The 18,493-nt window shown below is 35.2% G+C and overlaps 1 protein-coding gene across 4 annotated transcripts in view; it reads left to right on the top strand.

The window, feature by feature from the left end:
* The window catches only part of RFX7 (regulatory factor X7), a 137,314-nt gene that overhangs the window by 53,015 nt on the left and 65,806 nt on the right, over nucleotides 1–18,493 (top strand). For all 4 annotated transcript variants that reach the window (XM_073877052.1, XM_073877053.1, XM_073877051.1 and 1 more), the window contains one exon: nucleotides 4,240–4,273. In XM_073877052.1, coding sequence (XP_073733153.1) covers nucleotides 4,240–4,273 — 34 coding nt within the window. The remainder of the gene's footprint in view (nucleotides 1–4,239; nucleotides 4,274–18,493) is intronic.

The raw sequence follows: 18,493 nt of genomic DNA, 5'->3' as shown, positions 1-18,493 counted from the left end.
ATTAGCAAGAGCCGATTAGAAAACATAATTTTAAAAAGATAGAGAAAATTATAAGACATTTTTAAAGACAGACAAAAATAAATCAAATTATGAGTCAACTCCCCCACTTCAATCTATAACATCAGTACAGCTCAGTATAAATCTTAACAATAATTTTGTGAAATTGGAAAAAACCAAAAAACTCACCTAGATTATTTAAGGCCTAAGAATTATCAAGACTATTCTGAAAATGGTCAAGGAAGGTCATGTAATCAAATAACTAGACCTAATTTTTAAAGCACTGGTAAATTTAGAGTGGTGGCTCAGAGATAGACACATAGATTAATAACAAAACAAAAAAAGCCAAAAATAGAGTCAAGCATACATGAAAACTTGGCATAATAAAATAGGGAGCAGTTGGCCTACCAGAAAGAAAATATGTATCACACCATACCATACATAAGAATAAATTCTAATTCAAATAAAGATCAAACTTGAAAAAGCTAACTTGAATGAAAAATATGTCCTTAAAACTTTAGCTAGATAGGATGTCTTAAGATAAAAAACATAGATCATGAAGGAAAAAAATAAATTTGACTAAATCAAAAAGTTAAGCTTTAGTAAGATATCATTAAAATATATAATTAACAGAGTTAAGTATATGTAACAGGATTCGTGTCCATAGTGTATAAAGAACTGCTACAACTTAATAAATCATCAGCTCCACTTAAAAATGGGCAAAGAATACGAACCAGCAGTTTACAGAGGAGAAAATCCGTATGGCCAGTAAACAGGTGAAAAGTATTGTTAGCAATTGGGAAAAATAAATTTAAGAAATTTATATCCATTAAGATAGTGTTTAATATGTGTATTATATATCATGTATAAATGGCAAATATTTGTACAAAGTAATAGGAAAATAGAAGCTGTCACATAGCTGATGGAAGTGTAAATGGATATAAACTGCTTGGGAGAAGTACTTGGTAATATATTATGCAATTGAAAAGATACATCCATGAGCCCCTGAAAATTAACTTTTCAATTTATAACTGAGAGATTTTCACATGTGTACACCAGGAGACATGTACAAAGTTTATTGCAGCATTGTTTGTAAGAAAAACTGGGAAGTATAAAGTTGGCTTTTAGTAAAGAAATGGATGAATAATAAAAAAAAGAAATAGATGAATAAATTTGATATATTCACCCAATGGATCACTTTTCAGCAGTTAAAATGAACGAACCTCATCAAAGTGTAGATCTCAAAAATTATGTTGAATGAAAAAAGACAATTGCAGAATATATATAATGTACAGGCATTTATATAAACATTTAAAAGCTTCTTGGAACAGCGGTATATGTTACTTATAGACTTGTACATCTAATACAAGTATTGAAATATCAACTGGGAGGCTTACACATCAAATTAATGATAGTTATCTTTGGGAAGGTAGTGAGATATGGTATGAGACTGGACAGAAGAACGAAGGGGACTTAAACTTAATCTATATCCTTCTATTATGCCTGTGTTAAGTATGAAGTAAAAATAAAAGGCTAGATCAAGTGATTGCCAAAGTTCATATCTAGCTTAGAAGCACATTTTATTTTTTTAGTTTATTCTTTCAAAGGCTGTCTTTTACACATGCTTTTTAGATTTACCAAGTTGTTTGTGATAAGACATAGTCATCTTCAGATATTCCACAGCAAGTTTCTGATAGGAAAGGAGTATATTAGAGCTATGGTTTAAAAAATAGTGACATTTTCAATTTCATATTAGTTTCTCTAAAAACCCTTTTTTAAGTGGTCCCAGTTTTTCCAAAGAGTTTTCTTCATATGGGGGGCTGAATGTGTTTTTGTCATTTATTTGTTTAACAGATTTTATTGAACACCTAACATGTGCCAGTTGATAATAACAGCAGTGAGCAAAACAGACAGAGCCTGCTTTCATGGAGTTTAAATTCTAGTCAAGGAAGATAGCCAGTAAACAAATAAATTAATAAAAATATAAAATGGGCACCTGGGTGGCTCAGTCAGTTAAGTGTCTGCCTTTGGCTCAGGTCATGATCCCAGCGTCCTGGGATCAAGTTCCGCATTAGGCTCCCTGCTCAACAGGGAGTCTGCTTCTCCTTCTGCTCCCCCCCACCATTCTCTCTCTCACTCACTCTCCTAAATAAATAAAATCTCTAAAAAATATATAAAATGACTGATGGCAAGTGCAATAATGAAAAGCGAACCTGAGCAAGAAGGATAGAGTGATGCAGAATATTTTATATGGGAAAGTCAGGGAAGAACTATCTGTAAAAGATAACATCTAGCAAAGACATGAAGAAAATGAACAGATAAGTTATATGGGAGAAGAGTCTTAGAGGCTGACAGAAGAAGCCAGTACAAAGGCCTTGCTCCTGCCTTGAGAGCTAGCACCGAGGCTAGTGTGGCAGGAGCTGAATGAATGGGGAACAGAGAAATAATAAGAGATGAGATTGGAAAGATAGACAGCAGAAGGCTGGGTTATGCAGGGCTTTGTTGGCCATGGTCAAGACTGGAGCAAAGGACTAATGTGGTTTGGACGAAGAATCACTCTGGCCACTTTGTTGAGAATAGCCCACAGAGTTGGTTGGGGAGGAGGGGGTTCTTTTTTTTTTTTAATTTTATTTTTTTTATTTATTCATGAAAGACAGAGACAGAGAGAGAGAGAGAGAGACAGAGGGAGAAGCAGACTCCCTGCTGAGCGGGGAGCCCGATGCGGGACTCGATCCCAGGACCCTGGGATCATGACCTGAGCCGAAGGCAGACGCTCAACCATCTGAGCCACCCAGGCGCCCCGAGGAGGGGGTTCTTAAGGATAGAAATAGGGAGACCAGTTAGGTTACTGTGTAACACTTTAGACAGGAAATGGTGGGGGTTTAGAAGAAGGTGGTGAATAGTGGTTGGATTCTTGATGCATTACTTTTTAGGAGCAATTCTTTTTTTTTTTTTTAATTTTATTATGGTATGTTAGTCACCATACAATACATCATTTAGGAGCAATTCTTAATCAATACAAAACTCTCTTATCTCAGGGAAACTGTGGGAGTTATTAAGAAGAGAAAACAATAGCACACTTTAGCTGCTAATGAGTTATAAGCTATACAAACGATCCCAAAAGATTTAAAAACCTCTAAAAAGTCTTCTGTGGGATTGTGGGAAGGGGATTTCATTTCCTCTTAAGTGGAGGTATCATTTACTTTTCTTACTCTTTTTAGTCATTCTGATCTTTACAGTTGAACTTAATTCAGTTATACCTTTGTTCTTTAAAAAGTGAAATTTGAAATCTAATTACAAATGAAAAGTTTTGAGGTTATTGATTATATTAATAGTCAATACAAATGAGTTTTAAATCTTGATTTTTACTTTATAGATTAACTGTATAGGTATATACAGAGGCAAATAATCAATTTTTTTAATTTATTTGTCTCTAGAACATTTTATGAAAGATAATTGGGTTTGTAGCATCTTTTAAGATATAAACTCTTTGTGAACTTACACATGATTTCATTGCATTTATACTTTAATGTGTTATAACAAAATCCAGATGATGGTTAAATTATTTTATACTGACTTCATTTGTATTATATATCAATAGTTCACTTATTCAGTAATTCACTTATTTAGTAAATTGATATATAGTGGCTTTTTGGGGTTATTTCTAAATGTATTCTCCCCTTCCAGTATATTACCATATCAGTTAATCTTTATTATTCCTTTTATGTCTAGGGATTCCTTTCCCTAGCCTGTGTGGGTGTGTATGCACACATATACGTATGTGAGAGAGAGGGAGGGAGAAGAGAAGAGAATCTACTTTATAGCAAGTCTTTAGAACCACAGATAATATTATACCAGTATGGCTTTTAAATGCCAAACAAATCATTTTCCAGAGTGGCAGGCATACAGTAAAAATTGTAATTCATTATAAACTCTGTGTCCTATTTCTTTGTATAGTAATACATATGTGCATTTTTATGTATCTTTAAAAACTTCATTGTTTATTCAAAACATCTGTTAAAATGATACAGTGTAACAATAGGTTGACTGTAGCAGTGAACTCAGATATTCTGATCATGCTTTAGGACTAAATTTAGTACAGTGAATGGGAAATAGATGTTTGTTTTGCTTTGTGAAAAATGCAGTTTTAGGGTATGATCCTAATCTTAAAAAGGAATTTTACTATTTCAAATATTTAATAAATTTATCATATTTATTAACCTAACTTTCTTTTTCTTTTAGCAAAACTGTACAATCTAAAGTGGACTGCATTTTGGTAAGTAAAATAACTAATCTTAAAGTTCTTTTGTATAATAAGGCTTTTACCACTATATAAAATATATTATTCTTGAGTAAATATTTATTTTAAATATCTCAATTTTAGAGAATAAAATTTGATATTTGAATTACAACCCTAGGGGTGAACTAGCTATAAGCTATCTAGATACTTTCCTATATCTCATCAATAATGAAATCACAGTCTGAGGTTATTGCATGTTTTTGAAACTTACTGGCATTTTCTAAAGATCACTTATGCATTTAATAAAGTTGTTTATTTTTCTTTTCTAGTAACTCTGTAAGAATTTGTTTAAAGGAAAGATTTAAGATGTTTGATGGGTTAGTTTTGTCGATAGCATATTTTTCATATTTAGGTTGCTAGAATTTAGGAATTAAAGCCACAAAAATAGTCTAATTTATGTTGTACTTAATAGAACTCTTAAAAATGTATTTAAATGAGCTTTTTAAAATGCTTCATGGATTAGTTTTTGTTGATATATTTTTCATGTTTGGTTTGCAGGCCTTCAAGAGTTAAAACCACAATAATATTTTAAATTTAGATTTTATTTGTAGTTCCTTAGCTCTTCTCTTGAACATGTGGGGGTAGAAGCATGAGGCTACTGGGGCTACTGGAATAGTAGTGACTTCTTTCATGAGATCTCTACTAATGGAATATTCCCTAGTCTCTAGAACATTTAGTGACTGCACTGTTAGATTCCCCAAAGTGTTCTTAGAGTTAGTCCTCTCTCTAGTAGTTTGTGACATCAGAACTTTCTTATTATTCAGGTTTGGGTCTTCCTTATAGGTTAACTTTTTTGTGGGGGAGGGAAGATCTTTAGTGTCTGGTGCTGAAATAGTATGTAATATGTTATTAGCTTATGAAATTATTGCTATGTTATGATATTATTAGCTTCTAGGTATGTGAATAATTAAGAGTAGTTTATAGGAGAAGTGTTAATTGATCAGTTGTCCTGTGCTTTTCTAACCTAATAGTTCAGAATAAGGATCTTGTGGGGATGTTTTTACCTTTTTCTTTCACTTACCCTTCCTTCTTCTTCTTTTTTTTTTTTTTTTATTGATCTCACAGTCTTGTTACCTTCCTTTTACAAAGAAACATGCTGTTTCATTTACTTCAGAAAAATAATTATTGAACACCTTCTGTCTGCCAATGCTAGGTATAGGGATACAGAATAAAAAGGACATACTCTCTTGCCTTCAAGAAATTCAGTGTGTTGTTAAAATATATTCAAGAGTGCTGTTAAGACCTAGGAAGGTAGTAATTGGGGATGAAGGGGTGATTTTGACCCCAATCCCCAGATGATTTCCTAGATGTCCCAATTCTCAAGAGTTTCATTGTTTATCACTCAGTAGTTACTGCATATTGCTTTCTATTCAATACCTGACATAGTGTTGGAGGATTATTCATCTTTTGAGGCAGAAGACTAGTATAATTTTTTTAAGATAGGATATTTATTAAATATTAAATAAGAAAAAGGCTTTTAAATCTTTCAAGTTCAGAATTGCTTATATTTTAGCATAAGGTCTAAAGTTATGTATATTTGATGAATAAGATAGTAAGATTTCGGGTGCCTGGGTGGCTCAGTTGGTTAAGCGACTGCCTTCAGCTCAGGTCATGATCCTGGAGTCCCAGGATCGAGTCCTGCATCGGGCTCCCTGCTCGGCAGGGAGTCTGCTTCTCCCTCTGACCCTCCCCCCCCATGTGCTCTCTCTCTCTCTCTCATTCTCTCTCTCAAATAAAATAAATAAAATCTTTAAAAAAAAAAAGATAGTAAGATTTCTATCCTTGTGAACTTTACAATTTATTAAGTAAGGTACATATACATGAATAGTCAAATAAATGAGCATTATAACTTTAGGTAGTGATAAATGCTATTATAAAATTTTTGAAAGGTAAAGCAGACAAGTGATGGTGGGTAGGGTAGGGCAGGCAAGTGATGCTGGTGGGTAGGTTGGGTGATTAGCAAAATCCCCTTTGAGAAAGTGGCATTCGAAGGGAGACTTGAATAATAAGAACCCAGCCTTGTGTGATGATTTGCTTGTGACATGTATTGGGCAGAGGGAAGAGTAAGTACAAAGATTCAGAAACAGGAATGAGTTGGGGATATTTATAGAATACAAAGAATGCAGTGTCCTGGAACTTACAGAAGAAGGAGAGAATGATATGAGAAAAGTTCAGGTAGGGAGAAATTTTTGTAAGGTTTATTTAGCCATGGCAAATAGTATGGATTTCCTTCTAAGCGTATGGAGAGCCAATTAAAAGGTTCTAAGAATAGTATGATCCAGTTGTTTTTAAACATCCTGGTTGTTGTTGGGAAATGGGTTCGTCTCGGGGGGTGAGTGTAAGCAGGAAAACCATTTAGGGTATGCAGAAGTCCAAATGAAAATTCAAGGCTCTTGCTTACATGATGGCAGTGGAAGATGGAAAAAAGTAGATGGATTCGAGGCTTATTTTGGATATAAAGCGAATAAGCCCTGCTTGCTGATGCATTGAATATGCAGGGAGAAACAAAAAGGAATCAAAGATAATTCCTTTTTGGTCTAAAAGATTTCCTTTAGTATTTATTTCTTATGAAACAGGTTTGCTTGTAATGAATTCTCTTGGTCTTTATCTGTGAATGTCTTTATTTGCCTTCAGTTTTGAAGGGTAGTTTTGCTGGAAATAGAACTTTTGATCAAGAGATTTTTTTCTTTCATCTCTGAGTATGTCATTCTGCTGCCCTTAGCCTTCACTGTTTCTGATTTGTCACGTTTTCATGTGTATGATGAGTCGTTTTCCTCTAGTTGATATCAAGATTTGTTGAAATTCATTCACTTGCTTGTTTGCTCACCCACTTACTCTTGCTTTCCACACTTTGACTCTTACATGTGTCAGTACGGATCACTCTGTGTTTATCCTACTTGGGATTTGCTGAGCTCTCGTGTGTAGATGATTCTGATTGGGGAAGTTGTTAGCCATTATTTCTTCAAATATTTTTCTATCCCTTGGATTCCCCTCTCCTTCCAAAGCTTCCATTACATATATGTTGAAAAAGTGATTGTTGCCCCTCCAGTCTCTGAAGCTTTGTTTGTTTTTTCTCTGATCATCTTTCCCTGTGTTCTAGTTTCTTGGTCTTTATTACGATTCTCTATATTTGATTCATTGTCATCGTGTTTTCCCATGTATGTGAACACAGCAGCCTCACCCTGCCAGTACCACTGTCCACACCAGGTGGATAGGTCATAGGAGAGCCCCCGGCAAGACTGACACGGACTTTTAACAGTTAATACCTAAAGTTCAGTTTTTAATGACCAAACATTTCTTAACATGCCATTTGCCATTAGTTTCCAAAGCCCTAAAATAGTTCTTTTTGGCCATTTTATACCATTATATAGTTATTTCAATGGGAGGATTTGCTGACCTATTCATTTCAACTTTTCTGGATACCTCAACCTTCTCAAAAAGATTTTATCATATGTTTTCTTGTAAGAATTTTATGATTTTAGCTTTTTCTATTAGGTCTGTTAGCCATTTTGATTTAAATTTGTGTTTTGTCTGAGGTGAACTGCAGTGTTTCTCTTTTACCATTTGATTGGATAATCCAATTGTCCTCACCCTTTACTGAAAAGCCTACCCTTTCCCAATCGTAATGTGTGTGTCTTTTCCTGTACACTTTTTTCCCATCAATTGGTGTATCTCTCCTATGACATCACACACTGTCTTGTTTATGGTAGCTTTGTAGAAAGTCTTGATACCAGGTCATATAGTGGTTCAAATTAATTTTAGCATTTCCATACAGATTTTAGAATAAATCTGTCAATTTCTATAAAAAAAAAACACAAGTCTACTGGGATTTTTTTATTGGGATTACAGTGATTTATAGATCAATTTGGGGTTGGTTGACATCTTAATGACAGATCTTTTAATCCATGAGCATGGTATATCTCCATATGAGTTGGGTCTTTCATAATTTTTCTCAACAGTGTTTTGTAGTTTTCCGTGTATAGGTTTTATATATATATATATTTTGCTTAAATTAGTCCTAAATATTTTAACACTTTGGATGCTATCATGAATGGCATTTTAAAATATTTGTTATACAATGTTTTATTGCTAATACTTGTATTGACCTTGCAGTCTGTAAACATTAAATTTACATATTATATCTAGAAGCTTATATGTAGAGTCCTTTGGATTTTCTACCTGATACTGAATCAAAGTGTTCATAAATAAAGGAAAGTTTGATTCCATTTCATTTCAAACGTCTGTTTATTTATTTTACTCACCTTATTGCACTGCTAGGACCTCCAGGACAATGTTGAATAGAAATGGTGAGAGTGGATTCCCTTTCCTTGTTCCCAATCTTAGAGAAAAACCATTCATTCATTCACTTTATAATGTGATGTTAACATGACTTTTTTCATGGATGCTCTTTTCAAACTGAGAATGTTCCCTTCTGTTCCTATTTTCCTAAGAGGTTTTTATTAAATACATGTATTTTATCAAATGATTTTTCTGCACTCATCAAAATAGTCACATGATACTTCTTTATTCTATTAACATGATGAATTACACTGATTTTCCCAAGTGAAAACAATCCTTGCATTTCTGTGATAAATTCTACATGATGCTTTATACTCTATGTGTTGCATGATACTTTTATATATTGCTACATTGGATTTGCTATTTGTTAAAGACTGTTGTCTGTTAATTAGGGCTTTCGATGTGCCTTTTTTCTTGTAAAACCTTTTTCTGTTTTTTGGTATCTGGGTAATGTTGATTTTATATAATGAGTCTGGAAATGCTTTTCTCTTTTTTCTGAAGGAATTTATTTAAAATTAATATTATTTCTTTAAGTGTTTCATAGATTTTACAAGTAAAACTGGGAAAGGTTTTAGTTACAAACTTAGTTTCTTTCATTATTACAGGGCTATTCTGTTTCTTCTTGATACAGTTTTAGTATTTTAGTCTTTGAAGGAATTTGTTCATTTTCTACTATATTGCTGAATATAGTAGGGTTGGTGTACATTGCTCCCTTATTCTCCTTTATGGTCTCTAGAATCTGTAGCAGTTATCTCTGATTCTTGATAAGGGCCCTTTGTATCTTCTTTTTACTTGATCAGTTTAGCTAGAGATTTAGTCATTTTTTATCTTTTCATATGAATTGAGTTTTGGCTTCATTGATATTTCTCTCGTTTATCAGTTTTCCATTTTGTTTCTCTTCTAGTTAGTATTATTTCTTTCTCTCTGCTTACCTTGGTTTTAATTTATTCTTATTTTTCTAGCTCCTTAATATGGAAACTTAAACTTTTTTTCTTTCCTATGTAAACATTTTTAATGCTATAAATTGTCCTCTACACACTGGTTTAGCTGCATTCCATAAATTTTTGTGTAGTGTTTTCACTATCATTCAATTAATTTTTTTTCTATTTTCCATTCTGATTTATTCTTGTACCCATGGAACACTTAGATATATCTTGATCAATTTCCAAGTAGTTGAGTATTTATCAAAACTTGTTTATTGTGGGGGCGCCTGGTGGCTCAGTTGGTTAAGCATCTGCGTTCGGCTCAGGTCATGATCTCAGGGGATTGAGCCCCACATCAGCCTCCCTGCTCAGCGGGGAGTCTGCCTCTCTCTCTCCCACTTCCCTAATACATTCCTTTTTTTTTTTCCTTCCTTTGACTTCTTGTAAGATTATTTATTAGTGGTTTTCAGCAGTGCTGTTAAAATAGGCTTAGTATGATTTTCTTTGTTTCTGTCCTGCTTGTGGTTCATTGAGCTCCTCAAACCTGTGAGTTTATATTTTTCACCAATTTTCAAAAAAAATTCCTAGCCATTTAAATATTCTTCTTCATTGACATCCTGCGGCTCAAAGTAGGTCACTGAGGTTATGCTTAGTTATTTTTTTCTCTTTTTACCTCATTTTTGGTAGGTTATGCTTCTTTATTATCACATTTCCTAATATTTTCCATTGATTGTATCTAATCTGCTGTAAATCCCATTGAGTGAATTATCTGTTTTAGAGCCTGAATTTTTCAGGTCTAGAAATTCCACTTGGGTGTTTTGTTTTGTTTTGTTGTCCATTTCTCTGATTAAATCCTTGGGCGTATTTATAATACTTGTTTTAAAGTCTTTGTTTGCTAATTATATTATGTCTAGGTTTGTTCTGTTTACTGATTTTTTTCATTGTTGCAATTATGGGTCATGTTTTTCTGCTTCTTTGCATATCTAGTTATTTTTAATTTAGTATTTACTTATTCATTTCTTTGTTTATAGTGTCTGGATTTTGTTCTCTTCCTTTAAAGTGTATTACAACTTTTTTTGGCCAGCAGCTAAATTACTTATAAGATAGTTTGATCCTTTGTTGTGTTTAAGCTTTGCTGGGACAAGTCTAGAATGTCGTTTACTTTAGAATTTAGCTTTTATACTAAAATACGACTTCTCTAATGTCTATACTGCATTCCTTGGGTATTCACTGAGATCGCTCAATTTTGTCTGATTAGAATTTGAACATGTCACAGCCAGGTATAGTTCCTTGGTAGTTCTTTGCCCAGCCTCATGGAGTTTTTCTGTACTTATACAGTTTAATATTCCGCAGTAGATTCCAAGTCTACCTAATGATTTGTGTAGATTTTAAAGATATTTCATGTCTTCCTTTTGGTACTTTGCCTTTTCAAACACTGGTCTCTGTGGGGGGCGTCTGTTCCCTTGCCTGTACTAGCTTTTAATGGCTGTATCTTCAAAGCCAGCAATGGCTGCTCAAGTCTGTCTTCCACTGTGTTACTCTGACACATCTCTTTTTTTGTATTCAAAGCTCCCTCAGCCTGCCTCTTATCTGGACACTTGTGATTACATTGGGCCTACTGGATAATCCAGGATAATCTCTCCATCTCAAGGACCTTAATCACATCTGCAAAGTCCCTTTTGCCATGGAAGGTAGCATATTTACAGGTTCCAGGGATTAGAGGGTTAGGACTTGAACATCTTGGAGGACGATTATTCTTTCTACCATACTGTCTTAGAGGGTGTACTCACTCATCCATCTTAAAAACCTGGTAGTCATTCTTGACTTCATTCTTTTCCTCAGCTACCTCATATCTAGTCAGTCACCAAGTCCTATCAATTTTGCCCTTTTATTGCTTCATTTTTGTCCATCCCTACTGCTACTGCATTAATCCAGATCACCATACTTGTTGGAAATACTACAGCTATTCCTTCGCTTCTAGACTCTCCACTTTCATTCCATTCTCCATAGCACCATTATATAATCAGCTTCATAAAGGAGCTCCTGGGTGGCTCAGATGGTTAAGTGTCTGCCTTCAGCTCAGGTCATGATTTCTGGGTCATGGGATTGAGCCCTGCGTTGGGCTCCCTGCTCAGCCGGGAGTCTGCTTCTCCCTCTCCCTCTACCTCTCCCCACCTCTTGTGCACACTCTTGCTCTCACTCTTTCTCTCTCTTAAAAGAATAAATAAAATCTTTTTTTTAAAAAAATCAGCTTTAATAAAATGTGCATCTGTTTATTTTACACCCTTGCTTAAAACCTCTCGCTGGCTCCCCATTATTCTATCTTATGGTGTGGGAGACCTTTCATACTCAGGCCTTACTCTTGTTTAATCTTATGATTCTTCATTCCACCCACAGGCTATCATTAAGCTGTAGTGAATAGTTGTGAAATAAGAGAAGAGAATATATTCTCTCTAGCGCTGTCCATTAAAACATGGCTAGTCGAACACTTAAAATGTGGCTAATGTGACTGAGGAACTGGACCTTTATTCTATTTTAATTAGTTTCAAGTTAAATAGCCACATGTGGCCAGTGGCAACCAGTTTGCACAGTGCAGGTCTGGAGCAGTGGTTCTCAACCAGAGGCATTTCTGCCCCCTATGGGATATTTGACAATATCTGGAGACATTTTTGATTTTCACACACAGGGTGTGTGATCAGCATCAAGTAGGTAGAAGACAAGGCTGTTTAAACATACTACAAAATACAGGGCATTACCTCATAACAGTCTTACTATCCCAAAATTGTCAGTAGTGTTGAAGTTGAGAAACACTGGTCTAGCTAGATGATCTCCTCTTTTTTTGTTTTTTCTTTTTCTTTCTATTGGCTATACCTACTTATATTTTAAGATTCATCTTAGATATCACCCCCTCTGGAACGGCGTCTTTGATTTCTCAGGTCTGAGTTTGATACATCTTCTGTCCCATATTAACCTGTGCTTAATTACCTTTCTTGGTATTATGTAGTCACATCTATGATCATTATAATAAGCATTTTTTATTTGTTCTTAACCTCTTCAGTATAAGAACCTATTCATTGGAATATGATTCAAAGGTACATGAGGTTGATCAATATATATATATTTGTTAAGTGTGTGAGTATAAACTAATCAATTATTAAACATTGAGATTTAAAATATAAAGAAGTGTTGCCACCTTCCATTTAGGCCTTTTAGAGACCTTATACTTGCTTAATAATTTGAATTTATTTTTTGGAATTACTTCACAATCTGGCAGTAAGAACAGAAACTTGTTTCATTCCTTGAGAGGAAAAGAACATTTCTTTCTTTTTTTTAAATTTTTTATTTAAATTCAGTTTAGTGAACATATACTGTATTACTAGTTTCAGGGGTAGAATTTAGTTGATTCATCAGTTACATACAACACCCAGCGCTCATTACCTCAAGTGCCCTCCTTAATGCCCATCACCCAGTTACCCCATTCCCCCCACCTACCTCCCCTCCAGCAAACCCTCAGTCTGTTTCCTATTTATTTATTTATTTATTTTTATTATGTTCAGTTAGCCACTGTATAGTACATCATTAGTTTTTAATATAGTGTTGAGCTTTTTTTTTTTTTTTTCTGGCATTCTCCCCTTTTCCCTTGTTCTACTCTGCTTACGTATCCTTCTTCCTTCCATCCTCTCCTGTTATGAGATAACCAGCCTGAACCACCACCACTCTAATGCACAGAGTACAGATGGGGAACTGAAAACCTTACTGCATAGGTGCGGGAAGGTTTTAAGCAAGTAAAGTGGAACCAAGAGGCCAGAAACTAAGGAAACTGATTAGCAGTATAGCAGAATGGCTCAGAGCTGAGGCTATAGAATGAAATAGACCTGAGTTTGAATCCTTGCCCCAGGCAGTATTATCATTACTGTTTGATTTTGGACATTATTTACCTAATTCACTTCTCTAAAGAAAGACATAATAATAGTACCAACCCACTGAGTTGTTGTGAATATTAAGTGAGATAATTAATGTAAATACAGTACCTGGCACATAGGAAGCACACATGGCAGCTTTAGTTGAATATGTGTAAATTGATAACGTAGTTGTAATTGACTCAAATCACCATAAATTTGTTTCTGGAAGTCTAAATATTAGTCAAAGACACATTTTATGTTCATCATCATAGAACATACCATTTAAGAATGAATGCTCCCCATATGGGACCACTGAGAGGAGAGTATTGAATCCCTGAAATACAGTGAATGAAGAATGGAAAAGGTTGGGAATCTCGGCTAAAGCCATCCGAGAAGCCAGAAGGTGCATATTGTAGAACAGATGCCGATATCGACACTTCATGCTCCCTCCTCCCCAGGGCCTTTGTAGATGCTGTTTCCTCCACCAGCTGTGCCTTTCTCAAAATTTTTACTTGGATCACTCCTATTCCTTCTTTTGGACTCAGCTCAGAAACTTTTCAGAAAGTTTTGTTTATCTAGAGCAGTGCATTCAGATAACAGATAACAGAAGGTAACAGAAAACCGAACTATGGGTGTCTTACAGAAATAAGAGTTTGTGTTAGGTGTTCTAGAGTGGTGCAGTAACTCAACAATGCCACTGGAGTCCTGGGCTCTTTCTGTTTTGCCGTTATTGACGTTTGTCCGCTCACATCATTGATGGCTACTGCACTTACGTGCTTTTGTCCAAATGGTGAGGCAGGAAGAAGGGAGGAAGAGCAAAAGGGCTTTCTTCTGGAGAAGCTCTGTCTTTATTTTAGGATACTTGCTTCCATTCTGAAAACCCACTTCAGGACCTTCAGTCTCCAGAATGATGTCACTTGGGACTCCGAGCTGTAAGGGAAACTAGAACATGGAGGGGCTTTTTGTTTCGTATCCTCTATACCAGAGAAAGACAAAGAAGAATGTACATGCATACATACATACAAGTTCAACCAATCTGCCTTGCCTTCTCAGTTAAGGGCCCCTGCTTTCATGTACCCTGTAAAATGCTCTGTGTTCCTATTAAAGCTCTTACCACATAGTATGCTAATCACCAGATTAATTTGTTTTCTTCTCCAAAAATAAGCTTTTGGAAGTAAAGACTGTTTTTTGGTCTCTATATCCTCAGTGTGTAGCATGGTGTCTAGTATGTGGAATATACTCAGTAAACACTTGCTGAATGATTACTCACAAACAGTAATTATAAAAAAGAATGTATAATATGTATATAATATCCCCACACAGAGCGTTTCTTTGTATTTGTTGTTGTTGTTCTTAGTACTGAGTATTTATTACCATATGCCAGACAAGTGCTTTACATGTTTTATCGTTCAGCCTTCTTAATTTGCCTATGAGATTAATCTGTTTTCATCTTCATTTTCCAGAAAAAGAAACAGGCTCAGACAAGTTAAGTAATTTACCCAAGGTCATAAAACTTGATAATTGGTAGAATTAGGCTTTTAATCTAGGTAGTCTGACTCCGGAGCCCAGGCATTTAAACACTGTGGTACACTATATCATTTTTTAAAGTATATGAAATATGAGTTTATATGTGAATTTTTTGAAATTCTGTTTCTTATTATAATCAAGAAAATGTTTCTGAAAATGATTTTCCAACTTTAAAATAAATCTGAAATGAAGAAATTAAAAGCTGACTTCATTATCTTACTGAATTTTAGTAGTCAGTAATTCTAAATGCAATTTATTTTTTGCATGCAGTTTGTTTGAATGCCCTTTAAAGAACTCAAAACATGCTCACTAAAACAAAATAGCTAAAATGATTCTAATTATTTAAATCAATTACAATTGTGAAAACCGTGCCGCTATGAAATATAGAAGTGAAAAATATAAAATTGTATCTGTGCTATTTTTAAAGCCCAGCATTTTGCCTGTTTATCAGGAAAAGACAAATGAAAATATTTATAGTGGTATAATTGTGAATAAAGCTTTTTGTTAATATTTTAATGCTTTTGCAGTGAATATAGTTGATTTTTACTTTAATAATAAAATATCTTAAACTAAAATTTTCATTAGTTATAACACTTTAGATCTACAATGTCATTATACATTTGTAAAGCTGATCCAATTATATTTTTTATAACCAATTTTACAGGTGAGGCAAAATCTAACCTTGATATACCCAATACCAGAGGATTGGCTAGACCCCAGCAGAATTCGAAAGCTACTCAGTCCATATTGCTTAGTCGCCTTAAGTTAAATGGGACTACCTGACAGCTGTAGGAAATCCTAAAATGTGAGAGAAATAACCATGAGCGTTTGGTGTAGAAAAGGCCTGGTTTGGTTATCGGCTCAGGTCGTGATCTCAGGGTCCTGAGATCCACCCACATTGGACTTCATGCTCAGTGGGAGGTCTGCTTCAGGATTCTCTCTCCCCCTCTGCCCCACCTCCCCACCCCCTGCTTGCCCTTGACCTTGTAGATCAGAGGAACTACTCTAGAGACCCACAGGCTAGATCTGTTCCACAGAGGTGTTTTGTTTGGCCCACACTGACATTTTTAAAATTTCAGATTGGTTGCCATATTTTAAAATTGGGAGAGTTCACAGAAAAAAATTGTGTGTTTGGTTTCTCTTCAAAACTCAGGACCCTAAGTCCTTACTTCCACATGACAACTTCCACAGTTGGCTGGGCCTACGTAGCCCCTATCCCTTTCAAACATGACGTATGCTCTTCAATCTTCTCAAGCCCCACCAGGCTTTTAGCTCCTCAACATAGATGTTTCTTCCCTGTAGTTTACTTTAATCATTTGCATTACCTGCCTGGCATTTGGGTTTGTGACCTCTGTGTTAGATTCTTTTGGGGCAAGGTTCTTCTGAGAGTCATTCTTTACAGGGTTGAGGGAACCATAATAGTATATATGAGGACAGATAATGAGAAGACAGCCTCTCTTTACTGTCAGGTTTTGCCCTGGCTGGCCATTACAACAACTAGTCAATAGAAAAGCAAAAGTAGGGTAGAACAAAGAATTATGATAGCTCTTTTGAGAGTCTTTCCCATTGGCTGGTCATCGTGTGAAACATCTTATTTCCCAGTGAAACCTTCCCTGACCACTCTCGTTTAAATTGTATCCCCTCCCGGGTGCCTGGGTGGCTCAGTCAGTTAAGCGACTGCCTTCGGCTCAGGTCATGATCCTGGAGTCCCGGGATCGAGTCCTGCGTCGGGCTCCCCGCTCAGTGGGGAGTCTGCTTCTCCCTCTGGCCCTCTTCCCTCTCATGCTCTCTGTCTCTCATTCTCTCTCTCTCAAATAAATAAATAAAATCTTTAAAAAAAAATAAAAATAAATAAATTGTATCCCCTCCCAACACTTTTTCTTCATAGCATTTATCATAACCATATAACGTATGTTTTACTTTTAAATTTTGTTGATTGTCTCTCTCCTAGTATTAAAATTTAAGGTCATGCCTAAAGCATGGTAGACAGTGCTGGATGAAAGAATGAATGTTCTCATTTAATTTTTAAACTTTTCAAGTCTGTCCCATGGTTAATGTCTTAGCTTAGAAGCCAGTTATTTCAGTGTGCCTACAGATGCAGTGATTGGACAGGAACTAAAGGATCCGTGAAATGTTAAGAGTATGGTGTGTCTGCTTCCTGAGAACCAGACTAAATGAAGTTAGAGTGGGACTTTCTAAGATAGATGATATACTCCCAGACATAATTTTGAGTAACTCACTCAAGGAATAATTTTTAAAGAAGAGGCACTTGTCCTCTCCTGCCCTCCAGAGATACATAGTATAATATGTCATTGAGGGGGCATGTATGAAATGTATACAATTGGGAGACTTCCTCCTCTCCCTCTTTTACGGGAGAAAGCATGCTTTCTCACCTCAGATCCTTGCTGTAATGAATACTAAATGATGACCAAGGTCAATTTACTAATCCAGTCTTCATTAAAACTAAAAGTTTTGTTTGCAGTATCTAATTAAAATACATTGTAGCTTGAAAGGAGCTCATTGTTAGAATAGAAGATAGGGTTTATCTTGTGATGTGGCCCTAGGGTTACTGTTAGTAAGCAAAGACCTATTTCAAAATCTGATTTTTTCCTTTGGTCAGTTGGTGAAGAAGTGGGTAACTTTCAAAAGAAAGAGCATTTTTGTGTAGAATTTACTACAGCAGGGAGGAAGACTTGACAAAAGGGCCAGATTTAAATAGCTGGTTCTGTTTTTTCAGTATCATAAAGAAAAAATCTATGGGGCCAGGCCATTTAGAGGATATTGAACCTTTTATTCTTTTTTTTTTTTGCATTAATCTTGAGTTATTTCATACTCTCTTTGTATGGGAGGACAGTACAGTCATAATGTTTTGTTTTGTTGTTTTGTTTTTTTCCCTCCTGTTAGGGATTCAAGTGGACTAAATTGCCAGTAAGGCGCAAATTATGAGTTCTAGTAACTCTTCTCTTTTATAATTATCAAGAATGCCCTAACCATTGTCAGCTAGCTTTCAAATTCATTTTATTTTCAAAAAGAAAAATAGGAAAGAGTAATGGCAATCTCTTACTACTACCTGAAAGAAGCTCAATATTCATTAATATCTTGGTATTCATAAGAATGGCATAATACACAAAAGTGTGGTCTGGTAGAAAACAAATGAATTCTTACAGTATTATGGTTTTTCTGTCTTTTTATTTTAAGTCATGGGCAAAATGAGAGGTTACTAGGAATGGAGAAAGCAACTATAGAACTGAAGGTTCCTCTCTCTGGCCTACACCTCTACTGAGGCTGTAGCTTTGTAATCTTGAAGAATCAATTAGAAATCCATTTTTCGGGGGAATGTAATAATAGCGTCTCTCTCAGAGACCATCCTTGCTTCCTGTGCTGAAAAAAGTAAAAACACAGTGACTAGAAAGACCTAAACCTTCTCCTTGTTAGTGCTCCCACCCCATCCCCAACTACTAGTAGAATCCTAGAGTCTTTTTGTAAGGGATACAGAAATGTGGATAATAACCTTTGCCTCACCTAAGTGATCCAAAGAAGTATTA

This window comes from Callorhinus ursinus, unplaced genomic scaffold (genome assembly GCF_003265705.2).
Source record: "Callorhinus ursinus isolate GAN/ISIS: 27379988/994484 unplaced genomic scaffold, GSC_fseal_2.0 scaffold25, whole genome shotgun sequence".
Taxonomy (NCBI): Eukaryota; Metazoa; Chordata; class Mammalia; order Carnivora; family Otariidae; genus Callorhinus; species Callorhinus ursinus.
Note: the sequence above shows the minus strand (reverse complement) of the source record. Positions and strands in the feature narration are given on the sequence as shown.